Here is a 12,317-nt window from a genome sequence, read left to right as displayed (position 1 = left end):
TACTGTATATATATATATATATATTTATTTATTCCAGTCTGTCTGAATACTGGATTCTGATTGGCTGGCAGGTATGCATTAAAACCGCTTAATGCACAGGCGGTTAGTTTAATCACCGTTCCATATTAATGCGCTGCTTTAATTTATGCACACAAACACACACACACACACACAGAGAGAGGGAGATGTTGGAGATCGCAGATTGCGCTTGCGCGCGCACATAAACTTGTTGTCTACACTTCCCCGCAATTTTTATTAATAAAATAGCCTAGATACTACATTATATTCCTCAACAGCGAGGGGGTAAAATAAAGCAATAAGCCCCAAGAAGCCGTGGTTTACAGTGAATTTATAACAGCTAAGGGGCGTTGTTAGGCACGACGCGAAGCGTCTATAACTTCTATAACTTGGCAAATGACCATGGAATAAGCAGAAATAATCAACGGCTTGCCGTGCATTAAAGGATTTTAAATGTACTTTGCGTCAGTGTATTTAAAATCCTTTAATGCACGGCAAACCATTGATTATCCCTTACATACACACATATATATATATATATATATATATATTTATTTATTTATTTATATATATATACAGTGCCTTGCGAAAGTATTCATACCCTTTCATTTATTTCACGTTTTATGTTGCAACCTTATGTTAAACTGCTTATGTTAAGTTACTTTTTTTTTTCCCACATCAATCTCCACTCCACACACCATAATGACAAAGCTTTGTAAATTTATTAAAAATAAAAAACCAAAATAAGTACATTGCATAAGTATTCAGTAACTGCACATCAGCATATTCAGATTTAAAATAATTGCATCTTAATGATACTAAGGTAACGCTGGTTTAAATTTCACTTTTATAATTTAATATTTTTGAATTAAATTAAAAATAAATGTATTAAAATAAATAAATAAATTTTTGAATTAAATAAATGTGATAGGTTCTAAATTTATATTAAATTCAATTCAATTGATATTAAATCAAATAAATAAACAAAAATTAAATTAACAATCATTATTTCCCCATATTTTAATAGGTGAGCTGCAACTTTGAACCTCACTTGAGAGGAAATGTTTACGTTCAGTACGACACGTAAGTCCAGTATTATAATATTAGAGACATTGCTGCAGAGGAGAAATTACATTTGTTGTATTTTATTTTGATATCTCTGTATGCATGCCTGCAGAGAGGAGAAATGTAGAGAAGCTTTCATGATGTTTAATGGCCGCTGGTATGCTGGAAGACAACTGCAATGTGAATTCTGCCCAGTAACTAGATGGAAGACAGCCATATGTGGTAAGGAAAGCATTAGTCTAAATAACAAACTATATTTCTCAATCTTTATGTAGTAGAAGTTTCTTCATTCTATCACTATTTTCAGCCTTTCTTTGTATATATTGTATATACATGTATATTCTTTAAATACCCTTATATACTTTTTCTTATGTTTGCAGGACTCTTTGACAGGCGGAAATGTCCAAAAGGAAAACACTGCAACTTCCTCCATGTGTTCAGAAACCCAGATAATGAATTCTGGGAGGCGGACCGTGATCTTCACATGTCCCCTGATCGCAGTGGAGGCTTTTCTAGAGTGCGGTCCCAACGTGGAAATAGTCCTGAGCACATATCCCAACGCAGGAGGACAGATCGAAGGAGCCACAGCCGAGAGCGGTACAGTTACAGGGGAAGATGGAGCCGGGAGAGGCAGGGTTGTAGCCGAGAGAGGCGGAGTCATAGCAGAGAAAGGTGGGGCCACAGCAGAGAGAGGCGGAGTCACAGCAGAGGGAGACACAGTCGAAATGGGGGAAAGCGTAGTCGTAGCAGAAGCAGAGAAAAAAGGAAGTCAGAGCAATCAATGACAAGGAGATCAATGTCTCAGAGAGAGCAATCCAGAAGGAGCAGGAGCCGATCCCATAGCAGAGACCGGTTAAAGCAAGGTGAATGTACATCAGCAGACTCGAGAAGACAGATATCAAAATCAAACAGTCCAGAATGTGTGTCCAAAAACAGGTCTGTGAAACGGGAGAGTCACAGGATGGAAAGCCAAAGCCCAGAAAACTCTGACCGAATGGATGCACATCACCACAAGCACTCTAAAAAGAGCAAGAAGAAGAAAAAGGTCAAAAAGAAACACAAAAGAAAGAAGAGTAAATCACACAGCTCAAGCTCGGAGTCAGACAAAGACTCCCGGAATGAGGAGTGTGATGAGATGTCGGCTAAATCAGAAGAACGTGCAGCTGTGGCATCCAGCACAGGTTCAGCAGTAGATGGAGTAGAGACCACACATTTGGAGGGCTGTCATCCAGAAGAGGAAATCCATTGTGCGCTTACAGATGCTACCAAATCTGATGGCATCACACAGTCTGGATAGATTATATTAGAAAACATAAACTGTGTTTCTGTTGTCTTAAAGCAGCTGTTGTTATTTTAGTTTGCATAACAAAATGCCTAGTTTTCCTGATTTTGTCTGATGAAAACTTTTCCTGTATATTTGTAATGAAATCTAATCTTTTCTGAAAGTGTTGGTGATGGAAATTATATTTTGTTCATTTTCAGTGAGAGGTTCCAAGACATCACGTGGGTAAGCAGATCTTAGGGATCATTTTATTTAAGGTTGTGACAACGGACGTAAGCAGCAGATATTTAATTCCATATCAGAGTGAAACAGATTATCGACAAAGAAAAAATGTAGGGTCATCAGTTGTGGCTTGGATGGAGGCAGATCTGAATCTCCCATTCAGATCTGCCTCCATCCAATCCACAAGTTGCAGTTGACTCTAAAGGAGCGGAGCTTAAGCAGATGAAATGATTGGAGAGGTCATGCATTCATCACCAGAGAGGATATACGGTGTATATATTGTATAAATATAGTTTCTGTAGGGACCAGAAACTTTAGTTACCAACATTCTTCAAAATATCTTCAATGATGTTCCAACACAAGAAAGAAATTTATACAGGTTTGAAACAAACAGAACCTTCATTTTTGGGTGAACTATCCCTTTAAGATGCACTTGTGAGGAATTTTCATTTTATGAGGAGTATACGTATCAAATATTTTTATTAGTAAAAGATCATCAAGGATTTGCACAACATGCGGCAATATCTGACTTTATTCTTGTGTTTTCATGAAGCTTCAAAAGACATATTTTCAAAAGGAAGTCAGAAAATCAAAGTCCAATACGACAGCAAACGAAGATGATTTTAAGGAAAAGGCATGAGGGTGGTGGAGAAGATTCTTTGGCATTGGAAATAAAACAGTTGAATGGCTGATATGTCTGAACCAATTAAGTGTTTACGGGAACAAATCATTACAGTGTTTCTGGTCAAGACTTTACTAATACTGATCTTTACTTGTGCCTTAATACAATCCATGAATTTATGCCCAAAAATTCTGAATGCTGAGTTACATTATCTATCTCCCCCTTTGGAGCCGAGTAAGAATGTTTGGTCCGTAACACTTCAGCAAGGCTTGGTCTTGAACAGCAACAGCCCATTGACTCGGATCTACTGAGAGCTGCATAAGATACTGGCAACGGTGTGAGCTGGAAATGAGTGTTTTAAGGCAGCTGAAGGTGAGAGGTAATGCTTAAAATCTACAGATAAGACGTTGTGTGGGGATGTTGACACTAAACTTTGCTACACATGTACTGATCCAAACAGCCGAACACTATGGGAAATTTGCATAACTACTAAGATAGTGTCGCATCAACATTTCAACGTGCTTGATTCCCTCAGATGTTTGGCAGTAGAAATACAAGCGTCAATATATAACTTTATGCAGGAAGTACTGATCACTACTTTTGAGCTAACCTAAATACAAATGTAGAGAAAATGCCCACAGAAAAGAAAAGGAAGATGTGTGTTAGTGTTTGGGTAGGATGAGTTCTCTTCATTTATGTCAGTCCAATCTCCTCCAGAACACTACGTGGTGTCTCTGCTTCCTGATAGAGGTAAGAACCAGAGAAAATTCATTCAACAACTTGGAAAAGACCCAATTGTCACTTCATATACTAAAACAAACAAACATGCAATATGTGTGTTCCTCACCTCCTGCAGCATGTCAGCCTGCTCTATGGCCTTCAGAACGATCTTCTTCGATGTCTCCTGGGCTTCACCACCCAGTATGAACTCATCCAGGATGTAATAGGCTTTCTCAAAGTTGAAGATAATGTCCAGTTCACACACCTGGTGTTCAAACACAGAGAGTTTCACAATGAGTTATTGCTGTTAAACGGAGCAACAAATCTGGTCATCGGTTTAACACGATTACGCAATAATGGTTAATCACGATTATCTTCAAAAATTAAAAGTTATTAAAGGGGTCCTATTATGCTCTTTTACAAATTCTTGATTTTGTTTTGGGGGTGTACTAGAACAGGCTCTCATACTAGGTTGTTCGAAAAACACATTATTTTTCACATATTTTACATTATTACTTACAACACCTCTCTCCTCAGTCTGGCATGAACGGCTCGAATAGTTCCGGTATCAAATGAAGGCCCGCCTTCTGAAATACGAAATGTGCTGTGATTGGTTAGCTGGGCCAGTGTGTGCTGTGATTGGCAGCCCTCGGCGCCTGGTCGTGAAATGTCATGCCCCTTACCATAGCTGCCTGCGAGCTTCAGTGTAAATATTGCGTCAAAATCAAATCAATTTGAGTGTGATTTAAACCCGGATGATTGAAACCACTCTAAGTTCGCCTGCCTTGAGAAAGCTAGCGTGTCTCCGACATAGTGATAACACTCGTTGCCTTCTCTAGTGCAGCTCAACCAGGTCTCGTCCCATTCGTCGATATTTGTGACGTCACAAATCCCGGAAAATATGCGTTGTAGTCCAAACGAGTCGTTTGTTGTAGTTTTTAAAAAGTGATTTCTGTTAAATAAAATATCTCCTTTTGAAGTGGACTTTGAACTTTGTAGATCTTTTTTATGCTCAAACAGCAACATTACAGACTAACTAAAGTTGAAAAAGTGAAAAAGCATAATAGGACCCCATTAAGTTATTATTAATCAAAAGTTAATCGCGATTATTTTGGTCAAAACTATAATCATGACTATTATTGTCGTTCTTTTTTTTTTTTACATTTCATCACTGGGCAGAAAATGTATAGATTTATGAATAAAGCTGATTGGGTGATTTTACCTCTTGAAATCTGGCCACCGCAATCATTAAAGCTACTGGAGGCTTGTTACCAGTGTAAGATAAAGTAAATGCAAAATTAAAATGAAACACTTTCAGGATAAATAATTGCCAGCTGGCAAATATCACAGACAATTATATGCTTAATAAATCGAGAGAAGAAGACATTTTAATTACGATTGATCATGCAGCACTACTTTACGGTGATTTTATTTATTTTTTTTGTACAAGGGATCAATATGAGGGCGAGTATTTGGAGAGAGATGCAATTTTTTCTTGAGGTTAAAAAGCAAATGCTGACATAAAAACACTAAATATTTTGACACTCACACTGCCAAAATATTTGTCCAGCAGCTCCACATATCTGTGGATGATTTCCAGAGTTATCAACTCATTTTCCTGGTCCTCCACAGCACAGCAAAAGTACAGGCTGGCATATCTGAAATGCAAAATAAGCTCACCACATAAATTAAAAAAATTGCTCTGTTCCTCTTTGTAGTGTAAAGCTACCCAGTACAAACCATTAAATCAAGATCATTTTGTCCTGAGCAATCATTCTCATCTACCTTGTTGACAATATCAAAGGCAATATGACTGTGATTAATGTAGCACTGAGCAATATAATAGACCAAAAGTTGAGAACTGACAGTAAAAACTTACATTTGTATCAAATATATAAAACAAAATACCCTCAACCATACTCAAATATAACATGACAGGTTCATTAGGGAAATTGATTTTTAATATTTCATTTTAAATTGAGGTTGTTAATCAATTGTATATGCTTTTGACGAAGCCATCATCAGCCCATATTATTTCAACGTACTTTTTTAAATCGTGTTTAACAAGTGTGAATCCTGGTGTTCAACTACTGATATATATATATATATATATATATATTCACATCATGCTTCATGGGATTGTGTTTTTTTTCCTCATTGAAGCTGTTAAATACAGTCTTATCTGATTTTCACTTTTTTTTTTTTGCTTCAAATCAAAGTTGTGATTCTCCTTATAGTAGGGTGACCATACGTGCCATTTTCCCAGGACGCGTCCTGGCCAGGATTTCTATATTGCCTAAAATATCTAGGTTTTGGCTTTGTTTGCGTGTGCAGACCGATCGGTGTATGCCATCAAAATACCTCGAGAGCATTTTGAAAGCATAAGGAACCGTCTGTATGGTATTTTGATGGCATACACCGATCGGTCTGCACACGCAAACAAAGCCAAAACCTAGATATTTTAGGTAATATAGAAATCCTGGCCAGGACGCGTCCTGGGAAAATGGCACGTATGGTCACCCTACCTTATAGTGTATTGGTTTGGTTCATCTAACTCTTTAATGAAGACTTTTTAAAAATTCCCTACAGGAAAAATTAATGAGAAAAACACTTCCAAGACCCAAGGCACTTACAAAAATTAAAGCTAAAGTTAAAATGAGTTAATAGGCTAAAAAAAATACTTATTTACTACAATTAATTGAACATATATCAGAATAACATTTGTGTCATTTTAATTGTTGAATAGAGTTGGGATGGACCATGTTTACCATTTTACGAGGGTGATACAAACACAAAAGGTTTAGCTACTACTAGCTTTTCTTACTAGGTTACTCATATCACAGTTTATCAAACATATATAATATGTCTCACAACACAAAAAAACAAGGTTTGTGTGCCTATAATGCTTTTTTCTTTCAAGTCAGGGAACACCCAAGTCTATCACATTCATGGAAAGTACCAAATACAGTGGACCTGTAGTTGCTTCCATGCAGTCCACATCATTCAGCATGGGTTTCTAACCTTTTGTAGACTATTTTCTGATCCCTCCATTCCAGGAAACTGCACATCTTGGGTTTGCGTGCCAGCACCATCTGAATGACCTCCCGAGAGATCTTCTTCTTCTGTGAGTCCGACAGCGGCACGTACCATTTCTGCAGCCGCAGCTTCCCCTGCCTGCTGAAGAGCAGCATAAACTGCATCTGAAGAGAGCGAGACACAGAAAGAGACTCGAGCGTGTTTGTGCATCCTCATGCGTCTAGTCAAGTCAAGCCAAAATAGTGTTCAACCATTCCAGCCATACAGCCTGGAAACCTTCGATTTAAAAGCAGTCAGCTCATATTTATCAAGTTTCGGATGAATTGCTTCTGTTTTTTACAACAAAGCGGAAGGATCGCGTTAGCAAGAAGGCTGCGGCCGTGTAAATGTTAAACATATGAACTATCCACACTATTCAACCACGAGTATTTGCTCCAGCTAGTCCAAATAACCCAATAAAGTCCATACATGCGTGAGATAAATGTCGCTTTTACCTTAAGGTTTATATTACACTCGATTCCGTGAGCATGGGCTTTGTGGCTGATGGCAGTAAACGCAGATGTGAGGAGTCCCGTTACATGGACGCATCGCCCTTTTGCTAGATCACCGGAATGCTGTCCTCTGATTGGCTCCGATTCTCACCGATGACACTTTGTATTGGTCCAGAGCCGAACAGGATGGGTGAAGCGCCTATATGACAAAAAAAATAAATACCGTCAAACGATTAATCTCGATTAATCGCATCCAAAATAAAAGTTTTATGTACATAATATATCTGTGTGTGTACTGTGTATATTTATTATGTACATATAAATGCACACACATACAGTATATATTTTGAAAATATGTACATGCATATATTTATATTCATATAATTTATATTATATATAAATATATTTAATATATCCTCCTGACTACCAGCTATGGAGTTTTGTTCTCTGTAGAGGATATTACGTTTCAGCGATTTCTCTGAGACGTTACATGTCACAGTTTTAATCTGGATGTCCTGTACAGAGCACATACAGGGCTTTTCAGAGATACCAAATGATTGGCTGTTTCACCCTCACCACTCCCTCTCCTTGGTCTTTAAAAATGGCTGACATTCATTTAGTGATCAAATGTAACACCCTAATGGAAATATGATCATTTTTTGTAATGATCAGTGTTGGGGAAAGTTACTTTTAAGAGTAATGCATTACAATATTGCTAAAAAGTAACGAATTACGTTACTTAGTTACTTTTTATTCAAAGTAATGCGTTACGTTACTTTTGTATGGGGGTAGAATTGTTGCTTAATTCCAAATAAATAGATTATGATCCACAAATAAATAGAATGAGATCCACAAATAAATCTTAAAGTTTCACAAACATGAATTCAATTCACAAATAAATAAAATGAGATTTGCAAATAAAAAACATATTCACAAATATATATTTATGTCACAACCACAACTTTGCCCTGGCATTTATTTGTGAATCGCGTCCTGTGCATTTGTAGATAGCTGCACGCATTTGTGAAAAAATCAACATGATTTCAAATGTGATGTTAAAATTATGTGATATTAATATACAGTTCAATAAACAAAAACATGACGGTGTTTCGTTTCTGAATGAATCAACCTTTAAATGATTCGGTTCAATCGCAATGACTCTGACAGTGACTTGCTGTCACCTACTGGTGGTTTAAATTTCACATTTCTATTTTTTAAACAATTTCACATGTCAGTGTTCGACGTTTTTTGTTTACAATATCAAAACATTATCTATGCATTTGTAACTGCAGGTTAAAGCATCCCATGTCCCTCTGAGCTGCATTAAACAGTGTGACATCTAAATGTCACTTCAGATGCAACTTGTTTCCTCTGCATTGTAAAGATTAATTTTGTTGATATTTATACCATTTGTTTGGTAACAGCCCAAATGTCTCTTTATTCTAATTGACAAATTATATGCAATAATTTGACTCAAGAAGATGAGGCACACTTTAAGAAAAAATGGCTTTATAAATGTAAAAATGCTTTTAAAATGTAAAATATATATATATTTCAGCTTATTGGTAGATTAATTTCTATTACTGCTGTGACCACCACAGAATATCAAAAACTTCATACATCGTTAGATCCACAGAGCAGCTCACATACATGGGCTTGACTGAAAAACTGGGAAATGTTGTTGGCTGTTGTGTGACGGCAATTTAACTTTATTTGTGGATCATAATCTATTTATTTGGAATTAAGCAACAATTCTACCCCCATACTTTTGCGTTACTTTTTAAATCTGGGCTGGGCTTGCTTGTTTGCTTTTAATATAAAAAGTTCTATTTTTGGCAAATATAAAAGCCCTTTCACACCAAAAGCCTCAGGCTGAAGGAAATGCAAATTCACGTCTGTACAGTAGAACACAGAAGAAGAAAGTTCAACACTCTTCAGCAATAAAAAAAGAAGAAGAAATATTAGTTTATCTTGTGTAATTTTTGCTTATTAGAATGGTTGAATTGGATCACTGAAGGTCAGCAGCAAATAAATGGGATTAAATACATAAAGGATATTTGTATTATTTAACATATTTAACTATTGCAGCTTTGAGTCATATTCTGAGTTGCTGTTAACTGTTTTTATTAATTTTGAGGAAAACTAAATCTGATTTTTTTTTGTGAGTGAGTGAGATGAATTAATGCATGTTCACATTTATTCTAGAACTAAAGTAACATCTTACTCCCGATTTCTCGCAGCAAGGGGACAGGAGAGCTTTCAATCAATAAATGGGGGAAAAAAGTAACTGGCGTTACTTATTTGAAAAAGTAACTCAGATATTCTCTTGTAAATTAAAAAGTAATGCGTTACGTTACTCGTTACTTGAAAAAAGTAATCTGATTACGTAACTCGCGTTACTTGTAATGCGTTACCCCCAACACTGGTAATTATCATTTAAATATGACGAATTGACAAATTGTTTGTCATAAATCAACATCTCAGGAAAATGTTATGGGGTTTCAAATCAAAATATGACATATGATAGTTTCATACATGTCCACTGTAGAGGACACCAGGACTTAAAGCATGTTTATTACACATTTTGGGAGACACAACAAATGAAGAGAAAAATTATATATCAATATTCCTATTAAATATTAGATATTATTATGAAAATCTTGCTAATTATTCCTCCCATTATTGCACTTATTTGTTCATTCTGTGTTGCCCCAAAAACACATTAATATGCAAATTAGATACAGTTTATAGATACATTGTATATAATGGAAAAACTCGTTTATGGCCATTTTACACACATTTTGCATAAAGAAAAATGGTTTAAAAAAATATCTTTCATGACATAGTTGAGAATCATCTTTATATAAAGTTTGGTATAAAAAAATGAAAATTGATTTCTGATTAAAACAAAAATCCCACTCTTTTTGCCTTTTCATGTCTATTCATGTTTTTTTATTCTACAGAGGACATTTTTCAAAAATTTTATTTTCCAAAATTTTTCTTATGCTCTAAACAATGTAATGACATGACAAAATACTAAATACTCAAAACAGTTTTTTCCTGGTAGTCAGGAGGATATAAACGTAAAAAAAAATCTTAAATATATACATGCATGTGTGTGTATTTATATATACATAATAAATATACACAGTACACACACATATACTATGTGAACAAAAACTTTTATTTTGGATGCGTGATTAAATTGACAGCACTAAAATAAATAAATACATAAATATCGGATATGTTTCTACAGTAGTGGGCAAAACTGATTTCCCGAAGATATACAATTGATGAACAAATAGCCTGTGCTCATTTTAAACTGTTTTATTGTAAATATAGCCTACACTGCCAGCCATAAGTTTGAAACGATTAAGATTTTTATGTTTTGAAAGAAGTCTCTTATGCTCACCAAGGCTGCATTTATTTGATAAAAATACAGTAGGCCTAATATTGTGTCATCTCATTGCAATTTACAATAATTGATTTCTATATGAATATGTTCTAAGTATCCTAAGTTCCAAATATGTATCGCTGCAGCCCGGAGACCTCTAAATGGGAGGGACTTATGCCACAAGCATGCGCACATCAATATAGCGTAATTTTTCTCACACTGTACAACAATTACTATTTTTGCATTATTGTTAAGGGGTAGGTTTAGGGTTGGGTTAGGTGTAGACGTTAATAAAACACAAGCTGTAACTCTGTGTCATGTACAACACATTACATAAACCAATCAAAAGCCCCAGGAGGTTTGTACAGCCTACTTGGAGCTCAAGTCTGTAGCGTCTGGACCACTCCAACACACAATATATATTTTGTTAGCTAGATTTCACAAATACTTTGTAACACCCCAGGACGCCGAACAAGACCCTGGTTTCATGGTAACCCGATACATAGTCAATAATCATGCAGATTTATGTTACAAACTTATAGAATTGTACAGTAAGAAAGTTATTTCCTTTAACCAGGAAATTAACGTTCTTAGAATTGACAAGACGGTTGACCCTGAGTGGTCAGCTAAATATCTACAGTGGATCTAAAATATGAATAGTTAATTATAACTAGTTATGGTTAATTATTCATATTTCCCCATGAGCTGATTCGCTACAAGTCCCACCCATTTGGAGCTGGCTCCGACCTCCGTTTATACCTAACACGAATTTTCAGCATCATTACTCCAGTCTTCAGTGTCACATGATGTTTTACCAGCGCTTCGATCGTCTGATGCGGTTACATGATAGAGAGCGCACTAGATGCAATGAGATTGCCCCTTGTGGGGTTAATAAAGTAGTAGACTAGATGTTCTCATCATCCCACCTCATCATGTTTTCATCATCCCAAACTTCCTCCTGCCCAAACTAACTCAGCTCTCCGTGCCCACCTCCGTCTGTCAGTGGATCAACAGCTTCCTGACAGACAGACAGCAGCTAGTGAGGCTGGGAAAACTCACATCCAACACCCGCACCATCAGCACTGGAGCTCCTCAGGGCTGCGTCCTCTCCCCACTGCTCTTCTCCCTCTACACCAACGACTGCACGTCTAAAGACCCCTCTGTCAAGCTCCTGAAGTTTGCAGATGACACCACACTCATCGGCCTCATTCAGGATGGAGACGAGTCTGCTTACAGACAGGAGGTTAAAGAGCTGGCTGTCTGGTGCAGTCTCAACAACCTGGAGCTCAACACGCTCAAAACTGTGGAGATGACCGTGGACTTCAGGAGAAACCCCCCTGCACTCCCCCCACTCACCATCATGGACAAGCACTGTGGCTGCAGTGGAGTCATTCAGGTTCCTGGGCACCACAATCTCTCAGGACCTGAAGTGGGACACTCACATTGTTAAAAAGGCCCAGCAGAGGT

The 12,317-nt window shown here is 36.8% G+C and overlaps 2 protein-coding genes across 2 annotated transcripts in view; one reads left to right on the top strand and one right to left on the bottom strand.

The window, feature by feature from the left end:
• The window catches only part of LOC107562081 (U2 small nuclear ribonucleoprotein auxiliary factor 35 kDa subunit-related protein 2-like), an 11,499-nt gene extending 8,786 nt beyond the window's left edge, over positions 1-2,713 (top strand). The window contains exons 9-11 of the mRNA XM_016246644.1: positions 1,046-1,101; positions 1,196-1,305; positions 1,464-2,713. Of these exons, the coding sequence (XP_016102130.1) occupies positions 1,046-1,101; positions 1,196-1,305; positions 1,464-2,380 (1,083 nt within the window). The 3' untranslated portion in view covers positions 2,381-2,713. The remainder of the gene's footprint in view (positions 1-1,045; positions 1,102-1,195; positions 1,306-1,463) is intronic.
• A 388-nt stretch (positions 2,714-3,101) lies between these two features.
• LOC107562082 (AP-1 complex subunit sigma-2-like) lies at positions 3,102-7,578 on the bottom strand. The gene is made up of 5 exons (XM_016246645.1): positions 7,460-7,578; positions 6,951-7,129; positions 5,479-5,587; positions 4,057-4,194; positions 3,102-3,950 (listed from the first exon to the last, which is right to left on the bottom strand). Exons 2-5 carry the CDS (start codon positions 7,127-7,129, stop codon positions 3,903-3,905), a joined length of 474 nt encoding a protein of 157 aa, XP_016102131.1. The 5' UTR covers positions 7,460-7,578; the 3' UTR covers positions 3,102-3,902.
• Positions 7,579-12,317: the final 4,739 nt, after the last annotated feature.

Source organism: Sinocyclocheilus grahami, unplaced genomic scaffold, assembly GCF_001515645.1.
Source record: "Sinocyclocheilus grahami isolate Dianchi unplaced genomic scaffold, SAMN03320097.WGS_v1.1 scaffold804.1, whole genome shotgun sequence".
Lineage (NCBI taxonomy): Eukaryota > Metazoa > Chordata > Actinopteri > Cypriniformes > Cyprinidae > Sinocyclocheilus > Sinocyclocheilus grahami.
Note: the sequence above shows the minus strand (reverse complement) of the source record. Positions and strands in the feature narration are given on the sequence as shown.